The sequence below is a fragment of the Hemitrygon akajei genome, chromosome 31 (assembly GCF_048418815.1).
Source record: "Hemitrygon akajei chromosome 31, sHemAka1.3, whole genome shotgun sequence".
In the NCBI taxonomy this organism is placed as follows: Eukaryota; Metazoa; Chordata; class Chondrichthyes; order Myliobatiformes; family Dasyatidae; genus Hemitrygon; species Hemitrygon akajei.
Genome location: NC_133154.1, coordinates 32,106,889 through 32,131,871, shown reverse-complemented (window position 1 = coordinate 32,131,871; position 24,983 = coordinate 32,106,889). Strand labels below are relative to the sequence as shown.

The 24,983-nt window shown below is 42.2% G+C and overlaps 1 protein-coding gene across 3 annotated transcripts in view; it reads left to right on the top strand.

The window, feature by feature from the left end:
* The window catches only part of LOC140719127 (casein kinase I), a 61,102-nt gene extending 36,396 nt beyond the window's left edge, over positions 1 to 24,706 (top strand). For 2 of the 3 annotated variants that reach the window (XM_073033521.1, XM_073033522.1), the window contains exons 5-11: positions 1,601 to 1,829; positions 3,239 to 3,409; positions 5,220 to 5,368; positions 8,510 to 8,702; positions 13,025 to 13,164; positions 16,891 to 16,944; positions 20,557 to 24,706. In XM_073033521.1, the coding sequence (XP_072889622.1) occupies positions 1,601 to 1,829; positions 3,239 to 3,409; positions 5,220 to 5,368; positions 8,510 to 8,702; positions 13,025 to 13,164; positions 16,891 to 16,923 (915 nt within the window). In that variant the 3' untranslated portion in view covers positions 16,924 to 16,944; positions 20,557 to 24,706. The remainder of the gene's footprint in view (positions 1 to 1,600; positions 1,830 to 3,238; positions 3,410 to 5,219; positions 5,369 to 8,509; positions 8,703 to 13,024; positions 13,165 to 16,890; positions 16,945 to 20,556) is intronic. The other variant, XM_073033524.1, reaches the window with a different exon arrangement.
* Positions 24,707 to 24,983: the final 277 nt, after the last annotated feature.

Below are 24,983 nucleotides of genomic sequence, written 5' to 3'. Positions count from 1 at the left end.
TCTTGGTGTACTCGGCACTTTCCAGCTCTCATTGACCCAGCAGAGATGACACTGTGGCCTCAGGCCTAGTCCTCGCTACATCCGAGGACTTGGCCTTCTCCATCCGCTGCTACTCACATCCAGTAAATCAGCAAATCGAGCCAGATTAACAGTGTCCACGGCGCTCTTGCGATCACAAGTAAAGCCACTCACTATTTGACTGTGAGCCTCCTTCAAGTCAGCCAGCAGCATGTTGCACAGCTGCTTCATTACCTCCGCCAGCGAGCAGCTTTCTGATGGTGTAGACCTGCGTTACTTGTGAGTGCTTAACGCATAGCAGGGTCTTGTAATCATTAGACTTGTATTTAAGTATAACGGTAGCACCTTTCGTTGACCCAATAGAAGCCACTGTAACCAGTCGTGCTGCCATCATGCTGGAAGGATTCAACCTTCCCCTATAACTCAGGTCCTGAAAACATGCAGAATGGCATACCGTAGATGTCGGATTATAAGCCGCTACTTTTTTCCCACATTTTGAACAGTTTTGAACACTGCGGCCTTTACTACGGTGCGGCTAATGCATGATTTTTTTTCATGCCGCCAAAAACATTTTGCCTCGTAACAGTAGACCAATAAAATTGATGAGTAGTTCACAGAGGTCCAATGAAATTGTACGATAAATCAAGCGCACTTTCACAATTAAATTATTGTAAATCAGTCATTTGTACTCACCCTCATCAACATGGAAAACACTCGAAGAAAAGCATTGTGCTGCCTTTATGGCAGTTATTTAGTTTATAATATTTTTGCTTAGTAATTCATTTTCTAGTAAAAGTTAGAAGTGTTTTAACTATATTTGTTTTCTGTACTACATCGCGGGATGCTATGACGTCACACCCGGTTTCGCCGCGTCTTGTGGGATACCGGTTTGCGATAAACGGGAAGGCGGGGGCGAGCGCATTACGCGAGCGGCATTAGATCTGAGCAAACGCTGCTTTTAAGTTAAAGGCGATCAATAACTTTTCCTGGTAGGCTGCAGTATATATATTTTTTACCAGTCGTTAGGAGATATTGGAATGTTGTTCAGTAAAAAAGTATACGCAACGTATATTTAAAAGTAGCCGCGTTACAGGCACGGTTCAAAAAAAAGCATTTGCAATATGTATTTGTTTATGTTACCATATGGATTTAATTAAAAGTTAAAAAATCCTCACGTGTAATATCTTTCTGTGTAAATATCTCATATTACAACGTGGGACACCTGCGGCCGAAAATCCGGTGCGGCCTAAAATCCGGTGCGGCCTGTACAAGTACAAAATTGATATTCTTTCTAAAATTAGAGCCAGCGGCTTTTAATCAGGTGCGCTCTGTAGTGCGAAATCTACGGTAATAGAAATTTTAAAACAAAGTCATTACAGATGGCAGTCTGGAAGAGAATGTTGTAAAGAGAATACTCAAAACTCTAAAATGTTAATGGAAAAGGAAATTGGTAAATAGGCTGTTAGTAAATTCAGCAGTATCTGTGATGACTACTCCCTTTTTAAAAGAGCATCTGTCAAGTGTAACAAGCCAGATCTGTTTTCTGTCTAATGATTCCCTGTTCTTCACTCCCCACTCTCAGATCAGTCGAATTGAGTACATTCATTCCAAGAACTTCATCCACCGTGATGTTAAGCCAGACAACTTCCTCATGGGCTTGGGCAAAAAGGGGAACCTGGTTTATATCATCGACTTTGGCCTGGCCAAAAAATATCGCGATGCACGGACTCACCAGCATATCCCTTATCGGGAAAACAAAAATCTGACGGGCACAGCTCGGTACGCCTCCATCAACACCCATCTGGGCATTGGTGAGTAAATGGCAACTCTATGCATCCTAGTAGCTGCACGGAAAGTGGGGTTGCAGTTTCTGGCAATAACTTTGAGCAAAAATCAAACCTCTGGAGGATTTCCAAACCAGTAGGTTAAGTATCCCAGACACATGAGATTCTGCAGATGCTGGAATCCCAGAGTAACACATACACAAAATGCTGAAGGAACTCAGCAGATCAGGCAGCATCTGTGGAATTGAATAAAGAGCAAGTATTTCGGGCTTCATCAGGACTTGGTCGAGTAGGTGGCACGATAGTGTGGTGGTTAGTGTAATGCTTTACAGCGCCAGCAACCTGGGTTCAATTCCCACCGCTATCTACAAGGAGTTAGTACGTTCTCCCCATGACTGCATGAGTTTCCTCAGGGTGCTCTGGTTTCCTCCCATTCCAAAGACGCAAGAGTTAGTAGGTTAATTGGTCACATGGGTGTAATTGGGCAGCACAGGTTTATTGGGCTGGAAAGAGAGTGGGGCTGAAATGGTCATGTTGGGTTGAAACCCTACACCGTTCCTCCAGCAGTTTGTTTTGCTCTGTCTTACAGCATTCTTTTGTATCAGCATTGGGCAAAGGTTGTAGTAGAGAATTGTGTCTCCAATGATTGGGGGAGGGAGCTCGTATGAGAAGGAAAGATGGGCACAGAGGGGAAGGAATCCATGATCACTTCGGGCAAAGAGCAGGCCACCTTAACTGGACACACATTCAGTGGCCACTTTATTAGGTACACCTTTCAACCTGGTGTCTTCTCCAGAAGTCCATCCACTTCAAGGTTCAACATGTTGTGCATTCAGAGACGCTCTTCTGCACACCACTGTTGTAACACGTGGCTGTTTAAGTTACTGTCACCTTCCTGTCAGCTTGCCGGTCTGGCCATTCTCTGCCCGCTCGTTAACAAGGCATTTTTGCTCACAGAACTGCCGCTCACTGGATGTTCTTTTTTGTTCTTTCACCATTCTTCATAAACTCTAGAGATTTGTGTGTGAAAATCCGAGTGGTTTCTGAGATGATCAACTCACCCTGTTTGACACCAACAATCATTCCATGGTCAAAGTCACTTAGATCACATCTGTTTCTCATCCTGATGTTTGGTCTGAACAACAACTGAACCTCTTGACCATGTCTGCATGCTTTTGTGCACTGAGTTGCAGCCACATGATTGGCTGATCAGATATTTGCATCAACACGCAGGTGTATAGGTGTACCTAATAAAGTGGCCATTGAGTTTACTGTTTCACTAAAGTTTTGTGCAGTAATGTTTGAGGAAAATTAAGAGATACTTGGGAGAAGCATTTGGGTTAGTGAATTTAGAGAATCCCTTAATGCCATTGCTAGTAACTCTCTCAAGTAAATCTTAGCTCCTGACTTTTTAAATGAAAAAAAAATCTCCACAGAACAAAGTCGCCGTGATGACCTGGAGTCACTGGGTTACGTCCTGATGTATTTTAACTTGGGCTCGTTGCCATGGCAGGGACTGAAAGCAGCGACAAAACGGCAGAAGTACGAGCGCATCAGTGAGAAAAAGATGTCAACTCCAATCGAAGTTTTGTGCAAGAGCTATCCGTGTGAGTGCCCCCCTCTTCCTAGTATTTTAGACTGGATTTTATTTCATGCTGCTTTAAAATTGTTTTGGCCCCTCTCCTGAGTAGAGGACTGTTTGTCAATCCCACTAGACCGCGTGGAGTCCATTTGTTTGCTGTGCCTTTGAACTTACACCCAGTTGCCACTTCTCACGACCATAAGTCATAGGAGCAGTATTAGGTCATTCAGTCCATCAGTTTCTGCTCCGCCATTTGATCTTGGCTCTCAACCCCATTTTTGTGCCTTCTTCCCATAACTTTTGATGCCCTCACTAATCAAGAACCCGCAAACCATGTTCTGGAGCAGTTTTATAGACTAAACGGAAGCTAAAATGCTGACACTTTCTCCCTCCTTTTCATTCTGTTCTCATTTTGGTAATTTTTATTATTGTCACTTGTACTGAGGTATGTCAAGTGCAGACAGTATTACAGAGAAAGTGCTGTGTATGTGCGCATGCTATTACACTCAATACACGTTTAGGACTAGATTCCATTGACTTTCTGTAAATTGCCACAATATCATGTAAAATGCATTTACTTGTTTGAAATTATAGAGGCACATTAAACGGTGAATTCAAGTGTCTTGAATCAGTACTCTGTCCTGTACTCCCAAATCAGTGGCTTGTGTCACAGTTCGAGTGACCTGTCATATTATTGGCTTGCTATTACCCCAGTTCCAGTTTTCGTATATCCTGCTGCACTCTTTAACACTCTATAAATATTAGCAGATTTTGCCAGGCCAGCAGCTTGCTCAACTAGGCATTTTGTGACACATTTAATGTAGCATCAGTGAACACAAAGGTGGCCAAGTATTCTGATATGGCAGACAAAAACTTGTTTTCTATTATAAATTTCTTAAGATCATTAATCGGTAGAGCTGAGCTGTGGTTCATTGAACTAAATCCTCTTGTATGTGTACCTTATTTTATACAGATGATTCCTTTTTTTTTGCATGTCTGCATGCAATCCCATTACTTTGAGAGTTCTGGTAAAATCTGCACTGGTCTTACCCATCCTGATGCATTGGCCTGCTTTCAGTTTAACATAAGTGTCCTTTGGATCACAGATGTTTCGTCCTGTTTTAATTTTTCCATCAGTGTTTTCTCCATCAGCTATCACTGAGTTGGTGCACACTGCATCTGAAGAAGATTGAGTTCCTTCCTTGCTATGTTTAAACATGCCTCGGCTTCCCTTGGTGATGCCAGGCTTCACTTCCCAGTAAACTGTGTCCCTAGTGCCTGCAGATGGCCTTGCCTCATGCATGTGGACCTGTGGATTTGCATCTGGTGAAATACTTCGGGTAACATTTTCATCAACTTCTCCTTTTCCCCTGTGATTAGAATATGTTGATGAAAATCAGCAGGATTATTAGATCTGTTACGGATTTTATAAAGGCTCTGCTTTTGTTTTCTTTGCATTCTTGCATTTTATTTCCTCTTTAAACCCTCTTCCTTCTGCTTCCACCTCAACTAACCCAAATTCAGCGTAATCAAACCACATCCTGCTGCTCAGTTTCCCTGGATCTCAACCAGGGGAATTTAGTTTTCACTCCTGTAAAGCAACTTGCTTTTTTTTTACAGTTGAAATAAATGATTGTATGGCAGTGAGTGAGGTAGTGAGGAACTTTAAAGCTCTGACTCAAGTCTGCAGGCATCAGGTTTTCTCCAGACATAAATAATGCAGCTTGTGACATCTGCCACTGACCATTGGTCAACCCATGTTTCTTGGCTAATCAGTCTTGTTTCGTTATTTCTATGATCCTAATTTTTTTTTAATTTTTCCGTCTTCCTCTTAGCTGAGTTTTCTACCTACCTGAACTTCTGTCGCTCCTTGCGTTTTGATGACAAGCCTGATTATTCGTACCTGCGCCAGCTTTTCAGGAATCTTTTCCACCGACAGGGCTTCTCATACGACTACGTCTTTGATTGGAACATGCTGAAGTTTGTAAGTGCTGGGTGCTGGGAATGTTCTCTGAATGTTAGATGTAAAAGAGCAGTTTAATACACTTTTAAGAGTTGTATGATATTGCAACTTTTTCCCCCCCAAATATTTTACATGCACATGGATTTGCTAGTGTTATAGGAAGAGGCAGGTCACAGTGTATTGTTATTCCCTGGAGCACAAGAGAATGAGGGTGTGACCTCATAGAAGTTTATAAAATCATGAGGACCATGGATAAGGTGGACAGTCTTTTTCCCCAGGCTTGGGGAGTCTGGAGCTAGAGTGCACAGGTACAAGATAAGAGGGGAGAGATTTAAGAGACCCGAGGGGTAACCTTGACACAAAGGGTAGTGAGTACCTGGAATGAGCTGCCACAGGAAGTGGGTGAGTGGGCACAATTGCAACATTTAAGAGGCATTCGGCTAGGTATGTGGAGGGGAGGGGCTTGGAGGGTTATGGGATGAATGTGGGCAACTGGGACTAGCAAGGAGGATGCTGTGGTCAGTATGTTCCAGTTGGGCCAAAGAGCTTTTCTCTGTGCTGTATTAGTAAAGACTTGCTTATGATTGACCAATGTTCTCTGGAGCCGAGGAATGTGAGAGGGTAATCTCATTGAGCCACCCAAGGTACTGAGAGGGACTGATCAGGAAATCCTAAACAAGGGTTTAGGATTCTGGAGGGTTTATTCTTCCAGAATAAGGAAATTTGAGAAATCCTATTCCTTACAGGCATTGCAGACCCATGAATGCTCTGCTGCCAAGAATACTGAAGGCAAAGATGGGTAGATTTTTGGATGCTGTACTAAAATCAAGTGGTGGTACCTGGTTTGAGTTTAATGGTTGCACATTTAAAGGATCTAGTTGTTTTTAGAAATCTGGTGAATGCCACAACAATGATGAAGTTGCCTCAGTATACTTGTAACCTCAAGTTATGAAGTGTAGGACTCATCCTGGTGGTCCACAACAGGTGTGCTGTCTGTGTCATCATTTTACCAAGGGGAAAGAAACATTAGACAGAAGTCAAGGCTAGTTCCCTCAGTGTCTTGAGCAATATTTATCCATTAGCCAATGTTCGGGCTATTTTTATTTGTTTGTAGAGAACAGTTATACAATGAAACTGATCTGTGTCAGTTCGTGGTACAGCAGTGTGTTTCACATCCTGAGCTCCTGAAGAAGCACCATATCAATAAAATGAAGGTTTTACAAATTTTTTTACACTATAGTGGAAGTTCACTTAAGTGTATATATGTTTATTGTGGTTGGGACTGCCTTGATAATTAAATATTTTGAGGCCGTCTGCTGAGATCCAAAAAGAGCTGAGCCTGAAGAATGAAATTGGATTTCCTCTGTCACATTTGTTAAGATCAGTTGCAATAACTAAAGGAATGAACATCCAAAGTAGTTTCTTCTTCTTAAGCCCATCACCACTAACTATGGCAGAGGCTGCCGACAGCAGCTCGTCAGAGTCCCCAGTCTTTAACTTGTCCCCAGGTGTAACCCATCTTCAAAGATCCTTCCTGTCCTAGGGAAAGATCTTCTGTTGACGTTTCTGTAGCTCTGGGTTTTTACAGAATGGGGTTGCTAGACCCATGCTCAGCCCTCCTCTTGCAGCCGGCTTGGGACTGTCCATGGCAGAGTTGAAGTGGTATCTAGAAGAAGATTATTTGTTTTGAATGCAACCTTTCTAATCATCTTAATTTGCTGTTTGATTTAGGTAAAAATTAATTGTTGGAAACTCGGGTAACAGCAGTCTGTCGGAAGGACTGAGCAGAGGGGAGAGATTGTAGACATTTCACCCCATAATGTTAATTAGTTTCCCTCCCACAGATGAGTACCTCCAGCAGATTGTTTGTTGCTACAGATTCCATATTCCATATCCTTGAGTTTCCACTTTTGGAAATTTGCTGATCAGTGTCATGGAATCTTTGTCCTTATTGTAATTTTGTTTTTGTTGCAAAGTCCACCTCCCACTATGATCGGGAAGCCAGGATTGCCAAATCCACTAGTGTTATGAAGATAAGGGAGAATAGCAAGTCCTTCCTTTCCCCTCCTTTCTTTCAGTTTAGATAAAGGGTCTGAACGCAGCTTGCCAACTCTCCATTTCCCTCCATCTCCACGGCACATGGGAGTAGGTGTAATACGCAGGGAGATTTGAGAGCCATTTGAAGATGGGATAAGGGAAGCAGGAATAAGTGGCTATGTTCCACGTGGATCTCATGGGGATCAGAGCTTGGTCCGCAGCTAATCAATGTAATATCTCTAAATTCTGGGGAATGAGAGCCGTGAGTGCTGGGAAAGTGGCTTCAATGGGACAGCTTAACATGGATAAATGAGTGATTGTCCCTTTTTAGTTCTGAAAGTAAAGGAGTATCTTAAACAGACTGAGGAAATGAAGTGTCCCCATCACCTAAACCAACTGTTCAGATGCAGCACACATTTAGGGAAATGGTGTTTCATTCAAGAAACAACACACACAAAATGCTGGTGGAACACAGCAGGCCAGGCAGCATCTATAGGGAGAAGCGCTGTCGACGTTTCGAGCCGAGACCCTTCAGCTGTTTGGGGGTAAAGATGTCTCACTGCTAGAGTCCAGAGCCTTGCTGAGAACCCACCTGGAGTTCTGTCTGCAATTTAGAATTCCTTTTATCTGGCGGTGGGGGGGGGTGGGGAGTGCTTCTGTGGAAGGAGTGGAAGAATTGATGGATGCGGAGAGATCAGGCTCATTGTCACTGAAATTTTGAAGAATAATAGGAGTTGTCATCAAAGCTGATGCAGTTCTTCCAGCAATATTATGTTTGGAGGACATTGCAAATGGCTGGAGAGTCAAGAGCCAGAGGTCACAACTATGGATATGGGAAATGATATTGAGAACTAAAACCAGGAGAAATCTCTTCACCCAGAGAGCGGTGAAGCTGTGGGTATCTCTACCACAAAGAGGGAGAAACCGAATCATTTCAAGGAGGAAGTGGATGTTTATTAATGTTAACTGATGACGGGATATTGACGAGGTGGGAGCAGAATGGAAATGGATGGTCAGCCATGATCAAGGTTGAGAACTGACCAACCTGCTCCCATTTTCTCTTTCACTCACTCAGTAAATGGCATTTTCATGCAAGAAGTGCCAACGGCCTTTTTCTTTTTCCAGGGCGCAGGTCGTACCCCAGAGGAAAGTGAGCGTGAACGCAGAGAGCATGAGCGGGAAGAGCGCGTGGTGCAGACGCGCAGCTCGGCAACACGAGCTCTCCCACCCGGAACAGGAGCCGGTGCAGTTGGCAACCGGTTACGGAATGGACAAGACACAGTCCTCCCTACACAGGCCACTCGTGCCCAGCAGTCTGGTAGGTATCTTGCCCCACATGGTAGAGTAAAGTTGCAGCTCTTTATCCTCGGGTTTGGCTATCGCTTCATTTGTCTCTGAGCATGCTCAAGCTCCATATCCAGTCATCGGTGCGAGGTCAAGTCTTAGCCCTTCAACCCAGTTCTGCCATTTGTATGGTCCTTGATCTGATTCTCTGCACATACTTCCTTTCATGTATCCCTTTAATGTTCTTATTCATTAATAAAGACATTAGCCATTAATCCAGTATCAGTAGCTGTTTCTGGAAAAGCTCCAAACTTCTCCCACCAGGTGGAGATGTTTCCTAACCTTGCTGGTTCAAGTCTTGGCTCTGATTTTCGGTTTTATGAAATGTCCTACTGTGGTCAGTGTATGAGCAGATTGCTTGTAGAAATCTAAAGGGAGCTAGCTGCAATGTGAAAGGTAAGAGCTTTGTGGGTCTGGCTGGAGAGTGCAAGAAGGAGCTAGCTAAATTTTGCTTGCCTGTTTAACATGATGTTCTGCAGAGTTTGTAATGTGTTACTCTGCTTTAACTTGATAGCTACATTCCTAAGAAACTTCAAGCTATATAAAGGTGTGTTAAAGCAAAGCAGGCTGCATTTGCTTTCGAGGTAAAATTCCTAATCACTCTGTTACAAGCGTGACCTACATAATGCAGGTGTGCTGTGTAATCCATCGATGGCATTGTAGCCAAAGTGTGCAATACAGCAGGACTATCTATTGTACTGCAGGCTGACTCTTTGGTACAGTATTGAATGGTCCTCCTGATCCACCAAGAGGAAGCAGGCTCTTTATCCAATTCAAAAATCAGTGCCACTCTTCCATATTAAAACCAATCCTTATTACCAAAAGTGAATTGCAAAAAAAAAACTTTTCTTCTGCTATTTAAATCCTAGCTTCATCAGCAGGTAATAGTATCATCACTTGAGTTGAGTATGACGTTCTCCAAGGGGTTAATCCCTTAATGAAGAACGACTGTGCGTGACTTTGTTGAACAAGGGGAGGCTGATGCACAGGCGGCCACCTCGTGATCCTTGACAGATCAGGGTCAGGGTCAGGAATGCGAGGCGACTGTGCGCACTTCACTGCCGTTGTGATGTGTCGTCATTTTTCGCCAGCTCCACGGTTCTGGTTGTGGTTGGATCGCTCTTTGTCTGGAACCTCGCCCTTGACCTCACTGCCAGGGTGACCCTACCAGGAGCTCCAGGCGGCTTTGGTCTCGGGATCTCATGAACTCACAGGCCTCTATACCACAACAAGGTGATGATCCTCAGAGAAGTTTGCCTGTACTCCACTAGTGACAACATTGCATCCACACTCTGTGGCTGCTCTAGTGTCTCAAGACAATCTGAAACGTAACTTCTAGCTGACAAACATGACCAAAAATATCTTGCCCTCGTTCTGCAGTGTATATAAAATACTTGTGTGCTTTGGAAGCTTGCCAACAGTAAACATGTACAAATTTTTACGATTTCTTCTGGAGTACATTATTTGATTATTTTTTTTCTCTCCTCAGTAGAAGCAGATGTAGCTTCTGACCTCTGAAGGCTTGGCTTTGTGCAACCAATGATCCGGTTTTGGTTCTTCTCTCAATCTCTGGTTCCTCCTTTTGTTCTGAGCTTGCATTAACGAATCTGATCAGCATTACGCTGGTCTTTCCCCTTCCTTTCCAGTCCTGGTCAGGGGTCTTGACCTGAAATATCCACTGCTTGTTCCCCCTCCACAAATGCTGCCTGGCCTGCTGAGTTCCTCCAGCATTTTATGTGTGTTGTGTGGCAATACTCTTCAAAAGTTCAAAGTAAATTAATTATCAAAGTGCGTATATGTAACCAAATACTACCCTGAGATTCATTTTCTTGCAGGTATGCACAGTAGAACAAAGAAATACCTAACCCTAACCCTAATGCGAAGAGAAGCTGGACAAATAGAAAAAAAGCTCTTGCTGTAGCTTCCATCCATTCTCTATCAGGTCACTTGGTGAAAGCTTTATCCTTCACTAATCCATTTGCCCTGATTGTTCTCCCTTTTCTATAACCTAATTACCCAAAATGCTTCGTTGTGTTCCAGCTTTCACCCATCGTCCTTTTTCTTGATGACAATTGTGTCCTACTTCAAGCACTGGGAATGTTAGGAAAATAAAACCAGGACGGTACAGGCCCTTCAGCCCATCCGGTCTGCCCCACCGTTCAATTAAAGCAGATTTATTTTGCCTCTCAACCCAATTCTCCTGCTTTCTCCCTCATCTCTTTTCTAAAGTGACGTCCCTCAATTCTGAGGCTGTGTCCTCTGGTCCTAAATTCCCCCACCATAGGAAACATCCTGTTCACATGCACTTTATCTAGGCTTTTCAATACTCACTACGTTTCAATGCGATTTACCCCCCCCCTCCCCCCACCCAAATTCTTATAAACTCCAGCGAGTGCAGGGCCAGAGCCATCAAACGCTCCTCATACATTAACCCTTTCATTCCTGGGATTATCCTTGTTAACATCCCCTGGATCCTCTGCAATGCCAGCACGTCCTTCCTTGGATACAAGGTCCAGAACCAAGGCGTCAGAGGATGTGATGCTGAGGATTTTTACCTGTGGTGGAAAGCTAATTGATGGCATTGTCACTCAGTCAATAGAAGAAGGTTAGACTCTCCCTCTTGTCTCGCTTTCCCCCTGCTCCTCCTCACATTAGCCATTTTCTCTCTATTCTCAGTCCTGATGCGGGGTCTAGACCCAAAACATCAACCGTTCCTTTCATCCCCCTGACTACAGTACCTCAATTGTTTCTTGCTCCATGCCTGGTTGTTATCGAGGTCTGGCTCCTTCGCTGATAACATTGCACAGTTGTCAGCAAATACTCCTGCTCTGATCTGACCTCCTGGTAGAAGCAAGGTTATCGCTGAAGCAGTTGGGCATTGGTCGTTGACCTGAGCAACTCCTGCAGTCATGTCACGGGGCTCACAATCTTGCCTTTGTCAGTGTGAATGGAGGTTTGTTTTTCCTCCTCGTGTCATTGATTTCAGTTTTAGTGAGTGCCTTACTGCCACACTTGTAGAGCAACATGGCAAGGTACCAGGGCCTTTGATTCAACTGAGAGACTGTCTCAGCTAGTCCCATTTGGCTGATTTTGACCCCTCCCTCTAAACCCTTCCTATCCATCTACCTGTCTAAATTTCTTTTAGTTGTTACTGTACCTGGCTCAACCATTGTCTTCAGCAACTTGTTGCACATAGAGCCTCCACAACTATTTTCACATTTTACTGTCTCATTTCCTAAATTTAAAATATATCGAAGTAGGATTTTTGATCTCAAATAAAACATAGTGCATCATGTTAACTCAAAAGAAAAACTCTAAAACATGTCAACAGTATACAAAAAATTTAAAAAAAAACAAGTTGTGAAGCTGAAGAAGTATTCACCCTCTTTGTAATTACTACTCTGACTTTCCTCAGATGCAACACTGTACTTCACCTCACCAACTCACCCAGATATATTGACGTAGAAAATTGGAGGATCACATTTTCAACAAATTCATAAGAATAAATTATCTGCGTCTTTTTGACTCTTGTCCAAAAGTATGGTTTTCAAAAGCATTTTCAACAAACAAAAATGAAGACAAAAGAGCATTCAAGGTAGTCGGGGAAATGATAATAGAGAAACACATCCGGGGAAGGGTACAAGGGTAAAGGCAGCAAATATACCTCGGAGCTCAGTGAAGTCCGTTGCACAGGATTGGGGGGAAAACTGTAGAAAGTTGCAAACTCAGTCAGCTGGGAAGGAGCCACCCTACCATCAGAGACACCTTCAAAACAACATGCCCTCTTCTCATTGCTACCATCAAGGAGGCAATACAGGAGCCTGTAGACACACACTCAGGAGCTGCTGCTGCTTCACCATCAGATTTCTGAATAGACAGTGAATCCATGAACACTACTTCTGGTTTTTCTAATTTGTTTGGCTAGGTGTGTATGAGAGTTATTATATGTTGCTGCTGCAAAAACAAATTTCACATCATATTTCACGTGTACTTTAGAGGCGTTGTGTACGTGCGATGTGGTAGCTCAGCAGAATGCAGCTTCGAGGAGCTGAGGGCACAGTAAACCTTTGTTAAATAGATTAGACCGTGCTTCTAGAGAGTTCACGCCTTTGGTATTTCTAAGGTTTGTAAGGTTTCCAAGGCATATACGTAATTGTGAAATGGTTTTATAGAGATTATAACTAGTGCCCATGAACCAGCAATCGCAGCCAAGACCTCCACCCCCCCATCTGCTTATTATCAGTGTAAAGGTATGTGGAGTATGCATCTTAACAAAAAGCCCTCTTATCGTTGCAGCAAATACCTCACCAAGGCCCATATCCCGAGCCGAACGAGAGCGCAAGGTTAGCATGAGGCTGCATAGAGGTGCTCCAGCCAACGTTTCGTCCTCAGACCTTACAGCACGGCAGGATGTGTCACGCATTTCGGTATCGCAGGTATGCACTTCGCTTCCCACACGAGCTCACAGTTTCGGCGTACGTCTGGTTTCACCGACTAGGTGCTGAAGCCAGGTGGGGGAGACTGGCTTCCTCTCTCATTCTCCGTACTTTACCACCCACCTGGTTCATTGTGAGATTGAAGATTACATGGGAGCTTGGCAACTTTACACTGCAGTGAAGTGGTTTTGATTTCGTTGGGTTACTAGTCAGAATACCACAGTGGCATTCTGACTCTTTGATCAGTTTGTAAGTGAATTTATTCAGCTGCTTTAATGACCATGAATGGTTGAGTGATCTAATGCCGTAAGTGCTCCCCTTTCTATGAGAAACTAGTTGGCATTCTGTCTGTCTCTGGATTCATGCCAGTGTCCCTTTGAATTAGCTTCTGCCTTTAGCATTTAAACATAGAACATTACAGTCCTTCAGGCCAAAACCTACCCTTTAACCTACTCTAAAATTAATCTAACCCTTCCCTCTCCACTTTTCGATCGTTCAGGTGCCTAAGAGTTTCTTAAAAGCCCTAATGTATCTGCCTCCACTGCCCCAACAAAGTGATCCAGGCACTCAAGATTCAAGATGGTTTACCCAAAAAAAGTTTGTGAGCTCTTTGCACTTCCTGATTTTCTGCAATAATTACTCATAAAATGTGGTTTAATCCTATCCAAGTCATAATAATAGACAAGTACAATCTAAGCTAACATACAAACAATTGTACTTCTTATTAATACTGAGTACACCATTTAAATAATCCTATTCTAGGTTCAATAAAGCATGTGAACCTCTGGGGTAATGCCTTCTGCAAAAGTGGTTTTGAGTCAGGTGTTCCAATCAATGAGATAAGATTGGAGGTGTGGGCTTTTGAAGTGCCCTCCCTATTTTAAAAATAAAGACACACAAAGTCAGGTTACTGACAGAGCCTGCTCTTCTCAAGAAAGATCTGTTTAAGTGAGCCATGCCTCATTTAAAACAGCTTTCAGAGAACTTTAGAAGAAGAATTGTAGAGATGCGTGAAGCTGGAAAAGGCTATAAAAGGATTTCCAGAGACCTGAGTGTTCATCAGAGCACAGTAAGAGAAATTATCTACAAATGGAGGAAATTCAGTACTGTTGCTACTCTCACAAGGAGTGGGCATCCTGCAAAGATCACAGCAAGAGCACAATGTGCAATGCTGAAGGAAGTGAAAAAGAACCCAAGGGTAACAGCAAAAGACCTGCACAAATCTCTAGAATTTGCTGAAGTCTCTGTTCATGTGTCCACTATAAGAAAAACATTGAACAAGAATGGTGTTCATGGAAGGACACCATGGAGGAATCCACTATTCTCCAAAAAAACATTGCTGCATGTTTTAAGTTTGCAAAAGACCACCTGGATGTTCCACAATGCTTCTGGGACTATGTTCTGTGGACAGATGAGTCAAAAATTGAACTTTTTGGCAGAAATGCAGTCCGTTATGTTTGGGGGTGGGAGAGCACTGCACAGCAACAGCAAAACCTCATCCCAACTGTGAAGTATGGTAGAAGGAGCATCATGGTTTGGGGCTGCTTTGCTGCCTCAGGGCCTGGACAGTTTGCAATTGTTGAGGAAACAATGAATTCAAAATTGTATCAAGGCAATTTACAGGGTAGTGGTCTGTCATCTGAAACTTTAAGAAAAGTTTGGTGATGCAACAACACAATGACTGAAACATGAGGAAATCAACAACAGAATTATTTAAAAAGAAGAAAATTAATGTTTTGGAATGGCCAAGTCAGAGTCTAGACTTTAATCCAATTGAGATGCTGTGGCATAACCTGAGCACAGCTGTTCATGCATAGTATCCCAGAAATATTGATGAACTAAAAGTTTTGTTTGGGGGAATGGTCTAAAATTCCTTCTCACCATTGTGCAAGTCTTATCAGTAGCTACAGGAAACGTTTGGTAGAGGTTATTGTTGCTAAAGGAGGTTCTACCAGTTATTAAATGCAAGGGTTCACATACCTCTTCTGTGAATGATTCAACAATGTGTTCAATAAAGGCATGAAAAGTACCATTGTTTGTGTGTTACTAGTTTAGGCAGATTGTTTGTCTATTGTTACTTAGATGAAGATCAGACCACATTTTATGAGTAATTAATGCAGAAAATCAGGTAATTGCAAAGGGTTCACAATTTTTTTTTACAGGGGTCTGTGTGTGTTAGTGTTAAACCATGTAAGGGCACATCTTCAGAGTGTTTGAACTATCCCACTATCCACTGTAGAGCCAATAATATAACTACTGAGCTTTTGGCCATCTGAGTCACCAGAAACGCGAGGTTCTGCAGATGTTAGAAAGCCACTAACACATACAAGTTGTTGGAGGAACTCAGTAGGTCTGGCAAAGGAATAAGAGTTCTCTCCATAGATGCTGCCTGATCTACTGAGTTTTGTGTGTAAAACTTGTTCATGAACAGGGTTTTCTCTTTAATCCTCTGATTTTTGTTAATGCAGTATTCCCTTTGTCAGGGAGAGCAGAGAACAGGTAAACATTTGATAGCGTAGATAACATGTCAGGCGTGAATTCCTCAAAACATTAAAACACCCAGCCTGCCAGTCTCACAACTCTCCGAGAGCCTCTGGTGGCGATGGGTAATGTTGCAGCAAAGGAGGGAACAGGCTTCATAATACAAAGATTGTTGTTCATGCAGGAAAGGCCTTTGGTTCCTCTTTACTGCTTCCTCCTCACCAAAATATGCATTATTTCTTTGGCACCAACCCTTCAGTCATCACCCAGACTCTGTCTAGTACTTCTATCCTGACAAGGGTGTTCAGCTACTGCTTGTCCATTGTCAAGAACAGGTCCTCCACAGCATAATTCATTAGGCAGTAGTTAGGGGCATTTACCCAGCTTTTGTTCTCTCTGTTCCTCTGCTTATTGATCACTACATCATCTTTTAGTGTTTGACTTCTAGCAGAACTCAGTCTTGAGCTCTCTGGAGGCTGAGTATCACAAGCTTTAGGGTGGAGAACAGAATTCTTTGAATGTTGGCAAAGTTTCACATACATTGGTGAAAGTTGCAATGACTTAGCAAACTAGAACCCAGACTAGTTCTAATACAAGCCCACAAGAGAGTTCCCTTGTATGTACACTAGCCTGTTCCTGAAGTCTAGTAGACTTGTATGTGTCCAGGACAAAGAAGAGGGCAGGAATAATTATTGTGGACATTACCCAGACTGCAAAACTACCTTTTCCTAAAGCTCCCTGCTGGAAGTGCTGTAGGACTATTAAAACAAAATTGGGTCAATTAATCTGGTCAGTCATTCTAGTAACCACATACCCCCCTCTCTATTACCCCAGTCACTGCAATGCACTGTAGATACTTTTTATAACGCTGCTTACAGTGTAAATACATGCTGGTGTTTATGTACTTATGCAAATTTTATTCCATACCCATGCCTAAATTACTAATTTTAATTTTTATATAATTCTTTATCATTGTTGAATGTTGTTTTTTGTTGTGTATCACACCAGCACACCATAGCAAATTCCGAATGCATGTATATGGGGAATGAAGTTGATCATTGTGTTGTCAAGTGTTTATTGTTTTACCTTGCGGGGGCTGGTTGTGTTAAGAACAAAAGGAGGTGGGCTCCCTGGTCTAGTGTGATAATGTTAGCAGAATTAATATCACTTGTTTTGAATTAAATGGATGAGCTCTCTTGGTTTGTGATGGAACGATAGTGATGCTGACCATTATCTTTTTGGTAGACCAGCATGCCCTTTGAACATCTGGCAAAGTGACTAATATCCTTAGAGGAGCAGGTAAGTGGCTCTTGGAATGCATTCACCATTCCAACTTAACCCCCTCCAAACTTTGTAGTGCTTGTTTTAGCATTCCAGTGAATTTCTAAGCAAGTGTCTTTTTAATCTAAAGTAAGCACTGGTGGTATGTTCACAGCTCGATGAACTGGGGTGGAAGAGGTTTCCATTTGGCATAATCGCAGGTTAGTAGGTTTGTGGAGCTGTAGATGCTAGTTACACAGTACATTACTAATTAAGACATACTGGGATGTTTATGTGCTACATACTGCCATTGCCAAGCTGTACACTTTAGGATTTTGGGGTGTCTTTATGCAGACGTCTCTCCTTTGGCATGTAACCATGTTCTGTACCTCTTCATTGCCCTTCATACGCTAACAAATCCTCTTTCTGTGGGGGGAGTGCACTGACACATTTCTTCCAATGTGGAGTAAACGATTTGTCAAACAGCAAACTATCAGCTTGATGTACCCCTGACTTCAGGTACAAGCTCTCCACTTGATGAGGTGACCTTAAGATTATTGGCTTTCGCCTCTGTTGAGTGTATGTTCCTCGTTGCCATTGAACAGAATTAGTGACTGTTACTTACATTTGTACATTCGCTCTTTGGCTCAGCAGATGCTGGTTGGTTAGCACTGGGAGGAGTTGAGTATGCTTTTTAAATTCTCAATCTCTAATCGCTCCAAAGGATGCATTGAACCTCTGACCTTTTATCCAAACGCCTTGAAGAAAGAACAAATTTTGAAAATTTGCCAAAGGAATAATTTAATCCGTCAGTGATAACAGAAGGTCCGACACCCAGAGAGAAATGCATGTTGCACACTGGAGAGACTGTGTCGGGGAGCAAACACTCCCAAACCTTGCAATCTAGGGCTTCTGATAATAAAGCAGCAATGACTCCACTTTGCAAATTATTCACTGCAATGCTACCCACGCTGTCAAGTGTTTAACTTGATCCTTCCGGCTGCAGCATGCAATTTGCAATCTAGGACAGAAACCAGATATTAATCACAGCTGCTTCCTGAGGTGCAACTGCACTTGTGCAGCATAAGCACCACATTTTCCAAAAGTCCTGTGGGACTGGTGTGTGTAACTGTTCAGATCTATACAGTGTACTTAAGTGCAACAAGCTGAGCTTGGTTCCATAATTTCCCCCGCAAGTTTTTGTGGGATTTTCCCTCCGTTTAGTGTAGATGGAAATTATTGTGGTTAGTCAGTGGAACAGCAGAGACCAAGACCAAGATGGAGTTCAACCTGGAGAAGTGTGAGGTGGTATACTTTGGAAGGACAAACTCCAAGGCAGAGTACAAAGTAAATGGCAGGATACTTGGTAGTGTGGAGGAGCAGAGAGATCTGGGGGTACATGTCCACAGATCCCTGAAAGTTGCCTCACAGGTAGATAGGGTAGTTAAGAAAGCTTATGGGGTGTTAGCTTTCATAAGTCAAGGGATAGAGTTTAAGAGACGCGATGTAATGATTCAGCTCTATAAAACTCTAATTAGGCCACACTTGGAGTACTGTGTCCAGTTCTGGTCGCCTCACTATAGGAAGGATGTGGAAGCATTGGAAAGGGTACAGAGGAGATTTACCAGGATGCTGCCTGGTTTAGAGAGTATGGATTATGATCAGAGATTATGGGAGCTAGGGCTTTACTCTTTGGAGAGAAGGAGGATAAGAGGAGACATGATAGAGGTGTACAAGATATTAAGAGGAATAGACTGAGTAGACAGCCAGCGCCTCTTCCCCAGGGCACCACTGCTCAGTACAAGAGGACATGGCTTTAAGATAAGGGGAGGGAAGTTCAAGGGGGATATTAGAGGAAGGGTTCTCACTCAGAGTGGTTGGTGTGTGGAATGCACTGCCTGAGTCAGTGGTGGAGGCAGATACACCAGTGAAGTTTAAGAGACTACTAGACAGGTATATGGAGGAATTTAAGGTGGGGGGTTATATGGGAGGCAGGGTTTGAGGGTCGGCACAACATTGTGGGCCGAAGGGCCTGTAATGTGCTGTACTGTTCTATGTTCTAAGATGGGCAGATCTACACTTGGTGGCTACTTTATTAGGTACACGTGTAAACCTTAATGCAAGTATCTAATCAGCCAATCATGTGGCAGCAACTCAACACATAAAAACATGGTCAAGAGGTTCAGTTGTTGTTCAGACCAAATATCTCAATAGATATCTAAATATCTCAAGAGTGATCTAAGTGACTTTGACCATGGAATGATTGTTGGTGTCAGACAGGGTGGTTTGAGTATTGCAAACTGGGATTTTCATGCACAGCAGTCTCCAGAGTTTACAGAGAATGGTGAGAGAAACAAAAGTCTGGTAAGTTTTCTGTGGGCAAAATTTCCTTGTTAATGAGAAAGGTCAGAGGAGAATGGCCAAACTGATTCAAGCTGACAGGAAGGTGACTAACTCAAAATGATCACGTTGCATCAGTGGTGTGCAGAAGAGCATCTCAGAACGTAACACGTTGAACCTTGAAGTGGATGGGCTACGGCAGCAGAAGACCACGAATATATACACTCAATGGCCAGTTTATTAGGTACAGGAGGTGGCTAATATAGTGGCCACTGAGTGTATGTTGGAGTTGTACATTCACTGTATGCAGTTGCCATTTCTATACTGATACTTGGCCAACAAGTGCAGTTCAAGGGTTCTCGGTTTGTGAACTAAAATGTCGCTTCCAGATGATTGTTGTGTTGCACCTTTGAGATTTTTTTCCCCCCTCTGGAGTGCAAGAGGCTGAGGAATGACCTTGCAGAGTCTAAACTCATGGGGGACATGGATAATATCCTTTCTCCCCAGAAAGGGGAAGTTTAACACTAGAGGACTCGAGGGGGGAGCAATTTAAAAGGGACCTACTTTGATACAATGGTTTTCTCAGGTGATGCTATGTCTTAGTTTGGAGAAAATCAGAAGTCGAACTTTTGATCCTCGATTTGATTTTGAGGAAAGGTGGGGTTCATTTGCCCGCTACTATCATCTGATTTGAGTTAATTAATATGGTTTCCTTCCGATTTTTCTTTAAATGAATTTCAGTTGGCGGATTGATGATTTTCTTCTATGGAAGCTTGTATGATATATAGCTCTGGGGTTGTGCTCCCAATGGTTTTTTTTTCTCGGTTTTTTCCAGTTAGTAGGGGTTTTTTTCTTAGTTAGTTAGTAGGGGTTCTTTTTTTTTCCTTCCTTTTTCTTTCAAACAAAATATTCTTAACACTTTATTTCTTTTTATTATTGATATATTGTTTAGCTTTGTTAATCAGTTATTTGCTAATTTAATTCTTCATTGTACATAATGACATATTGACTTAATGTATCTTTTTTTGTTGATCTTCAATAATAATTAATAAAAAGATTTTAAAATGAAAATAAAAGGGACCTGAGGTAGCTTTTTCACGCACGTTGCCAGAGAAAGTGGTAGAGGCAGGTACAATTGCAGCTTTAAACAGGTACGTGGACAGAGAAGGCGTAGAGGGTATGTGCCAAGTATAGACAAATGGCACTGGCTCAGTGGACCAGATTGGTTAGCAGACACGTGTTTGGGCCTTAAAACCGTGTTTCTGTGTAGTGTTGCTCTGTCCCTAATGGTGATCTCTTTTTTCCTCCCAGGTTCCTTCGCTGACTTTTGCCAATGATAGGACAACTTTTCCAACACTGACCACTGCAAACAAATTTTCAGGGAGGATATTGGAACAAGGCTCTTGACCCAGTATTTTACTTGTGTGAGAATTGGGAATGCAGGACTTCAATTTCAGTTTGAACATACTTGCAATTATCTTGTCAATCACCTCAGATTTACTATATACAGTTTTATTTTCTCCCCCCCTGTTTGTTTGGAGTTTTCTTTATCCAGAAGAAAACCCCGGATTTCACCTTGACTGGCCCTTCCACCCCTGCAAAAGGAAGCTTGGCCTCCAGTCTACAAGTAGTCAAGGGCTTCGAGCTTGCCCTTCTTATAATGGTGGCCAGATACCATTGTCCTGCCTTCTCCATCTTTCTGCTGACGGTGTGATGGCTTCCCAAGACTTTATTAAAGGTGAGAGGAAGAGGAAAACACAGATTTGGAAAAAAAATCTTTTGTAACCTACAGTAGTCCTGATTTCTGAAATGCCAAGTATGCTCATAATAGTTCTTAAAAGGAAAATGGGCATTCCTAGAGCAGCTGAATTTAAATGGGTGAACCTAGCACTCAATGCAATTGTTGGCTGCAATAGACTTCATTGTGTGGCATGATGTCAGTAAAATTTGGGTTTACCCCAACCCCTTTCATTTACAAGTTACATTTGTAGGTTCCTGTAAATAATGCATTTCTTTTAGGACCTCCTTTCCAGAAAGAACCTTCCCTCTGAATAATATTCACTCTGTCACTCCTTGTAAGTATTGAAACTTAGTTTTTTTTAATCTGTATCCAGGGTGATAAAACTTAATATTTTTAAAATTATATATAAAATCAGTTGTGATTTTTTTTTAAGCAGCACTTGGTGCACAAAAGGGGAAAGAAAAATCTCTTACTCATCAAACACTCATTAAAATGGGTTTGTTAAATCAGAGCTGCTTGTCCTTTTCATGTCAACTATATCTTGTATTTGTGTGTTGCCAAGACCAGTGACTTGGGACTGCATTGGGCTAATTTCTGAAAAAGTATGGATTTATTTTTTTCATTCATTTTTTAAAGTGTTCTGTTGTCTTTCCTTCTAGAAAGGATCAGAGGTGTGAGGGACATGAGACTTACTAATCCAGATATAAAGCATCAGTGCCCTGTTCTTCCCCATGCCCCCTCAAGCCCCTCTTTTATTCCCCTCATTGATGATTTTAGAGGTTACAAAAGCTTTGTGTAGCAGTGTTTTAGAAAGAGAGCCAGCTGGGAGTTGATTTTTTTTTCTCTCTTCAAGTGTCTTTTTGACCCCACACATGATGTCTGCATTACTGTTGGGTGAATCTGACTATGACAGACTATCTGAAATACATATTCAAAACAAACTGGCGAGCCTTTTCTCTTATCCTGCCAGTCCTTCATAACTGTAGAACTAGACACTCAACTGCCCAAGGGCACCACTAAGCAAAAAAAAACCTGCAAGGGCAAAGTCGCTTCACATCACTAAAAGTCATCTGGGAATCTGTTGGTGGAGCTGTAAATGTAGCCTTGACTGCTTAAATCTCACTTGCCACTCCCATGTTTGTTGCCAACGTCGCATAAATGGCTCACTCTTGGAACTTGTGCCTTTTTTGCCCCCCTCCCCCCAAAAGATAGTGGATGAGTCCTTTTTTAAAATGGCTTCTCAGCTTTGACAGCCATTTCCTACGGACACTAACCGTTTGAAAGTGTGGCTGAAGATCGTTTTTAAACAGTTGCCTGCACGGTACTAATAAGTAAATATAAAGACCAGTTTCAGCAGAAGGTGGAGTGCAGTGATGAGTGAGGAGAAGGAAACAAGGAAACCTGCCAAAATTCACAAAAGTAAGTTCTCTTTGATGCAGTTGAGGGGTCTTTACTTACCTGATCTTATTCAAAGGAATGCATCATGCTTCTGTTCGACAGCTTTGGCATGGTGAAATTTAGGGAAAAATGCAGTCATTTACTCCAGTTTTCCAGTCCAGGTATAAGTGTGTCAATAACCACTTTGTGCGTGCTTTCTTAGTGTTCTGTGAAATCCTTGTGAGTTTGGCAGCCAGAACCCCAAAAGGCATTTTCTAATACTGTCTGATTCTGGCCACCAGCACCTCTCTGTCTGTAGAGATGGACTGCCACCATTTTCTTGTGGAAGCCTTTGGCTAGCTCACGTTCCCCTCCCTTAATAACTTGTGTCAAAGCTCTGGGTTTATCTGCAGGCAAGCAAAGTTGAAAGTGGCAAACGTTGTGTGCTATCTGAACATGCTTGCTTGAAATCAAAAAGCGTCTATTTGGGTTGGGCAGATAATGGAAAAAAATGACCTCCTTTTGACCTATTTTTGCAGTAAAGTCCATCAAAACTTAGCAGGGTCCTCTTTTATACCCAGCCACATTTTAAAGCAATCTACACTAAGCAAAAACAAAAATCAATACGATTGCATCTTTGTTTACAGGTTGGTGTGCTTTTTCATTTTTGTTTCTCCCATGTTCTGCAACCTCACCCAAGTTGCCCAACACCAAAGTTATTTGGCTTTTGCCAACCCAGGGTCTGAGGTGCGAATTTGACTGGTGGGGTACATCCACAAAAGGAGCTCAGGGAAAAGAAAAGATTAGACAAGTTTAGTTTGGAGGGGGCAAGTCCGATGCTTGCAATATGAAAGCAAAAAAATATAGATTAGTCTCAACATTCTCAACTGCTATTCTTGCCCCTACTGTTTGGCAGCCCATTGCCTCCTCTTCTCAAACATATAATCAAAAGGCATTTTCTTCAGTCCTGTAAACTCTGTTAGGTTAACTCTTCACTGATGCTAACAGCCCCCTTGAATGATATGGTTTTGTATTTAATACACATTAAGTTATTTCCCTGTGTATTTTTTTTAACATTGGTATTTCATGAATAACTTTTTTGAGATTTTTTTTGTATTTGTGTAAATAGTAAATTTTTGATTGTAAAGTGAAAACTGTTGCTTCTTAGTACTGATGTTGAACAGTGTAACATAGTTTTAATTTGTGCACAGAGTGCGGGTGGTTGGCTGGGGATTCTCCCTATATACGTTCACTTATTGGTGGACTATAACTAAATTCAGTCTCCAGTACATTCTGAATTTTTGTCCCTTCACTCTGAAGGAGCAGTGTTAAATCCAACCAGATTTCAGGGGATGTTCTCTCTGGTGGACCGGTTAATGAGTGTTTTTTTTTGTTTAAAGCTTTCTTACTGAATCTTGTATCCAAATTCAGATCTGACAAAGGTCAAACAACTCCAATCTGTCTTTGCCAAGTTCTGCTACCACTAGACATTAACTGCTTCCCTCAGAAAAGCAGTCCTGTGCTCTGGTATCTTGAAGATTAAAATGGCATTGACACCTGGATCCAGTTTTTGCAAGGCAGCTTTCTTGCTGTTTGTGTTACTGACGATTAACACCAGGCATGGTGCCTGTATTGGTCCAAGTAAGAGGAGAGTAATGGCAAAACAAGTCCATGTTGTGTATGTATTTATTGCAAATTGTCTTCTGAATGTGTGTGTATACGTGTCTGTACTTTGGCTATTGGCAAGACATTAAGAGAATTAATGAGTAGTGACTTCAAGACTTCTTGCTTGGTTCATTTACAATCACTCCCCAAACTTGAGCCCATTTGCAGCATGTGATTGTTCCTGCCTGATCTGACACAGCCTGACTAGTTAGGTGCCAAGCAAGACTAGAAATCCTGTTTGTAATTTGAAATGGAGCAATACACTTCATCGGTAATACAGAATGACTTAACTGTTTGAGGGGAGCATACCAGTTTTTAAACTCTGGGTATAATACAATATCTGCAATAAAGGAACTCATGTAAACGTCCTGTAACGTTGTTAGTTTGACAATTTGTGTTACCGGCAGTAATTTTTTTGGCTTCCCCATGGGGGTTGAGTCTACCCAGTCTTGGGGAAACACCAAAATGTGAACTTGGCTGAAATGTAGAATGGTTTGACATACCCTCGCACCACCCGATGTTTTTTTTTAAAGAAAAGTGCTCTCTGGCCTACTGTCTCGATGTCTAATGTACAGTTCTCTATTCCTGATTACTATTTAACATTATTTACAATGCAATTTAATATGGTTGTTATTTGTGTACATTTTAAACCTTATAAATAAAAGGGAGAGGAGTTAAGCTCTTGGTCTGTGTTTATTCTGTTTGAACAGAAAAGCATTCAAATCCTCTACCACAGTGACTTTGTTTCTTTAATCACCATTAAGACATGGGAGCACAATTAGGCCATTCAGCCCATCGAGTGTGCTCCACCATTCCCTGATGGATTTGCTATCCCTCTACCACATTCTCTTGTTTTAACCCCATAACCTTTGACACCTTGATTAATCAAGAACCTTCAACCTCTGCTTTAAATATACCCAATGACTTGGCCTGCACAGTGGTCTATGGCAATGAA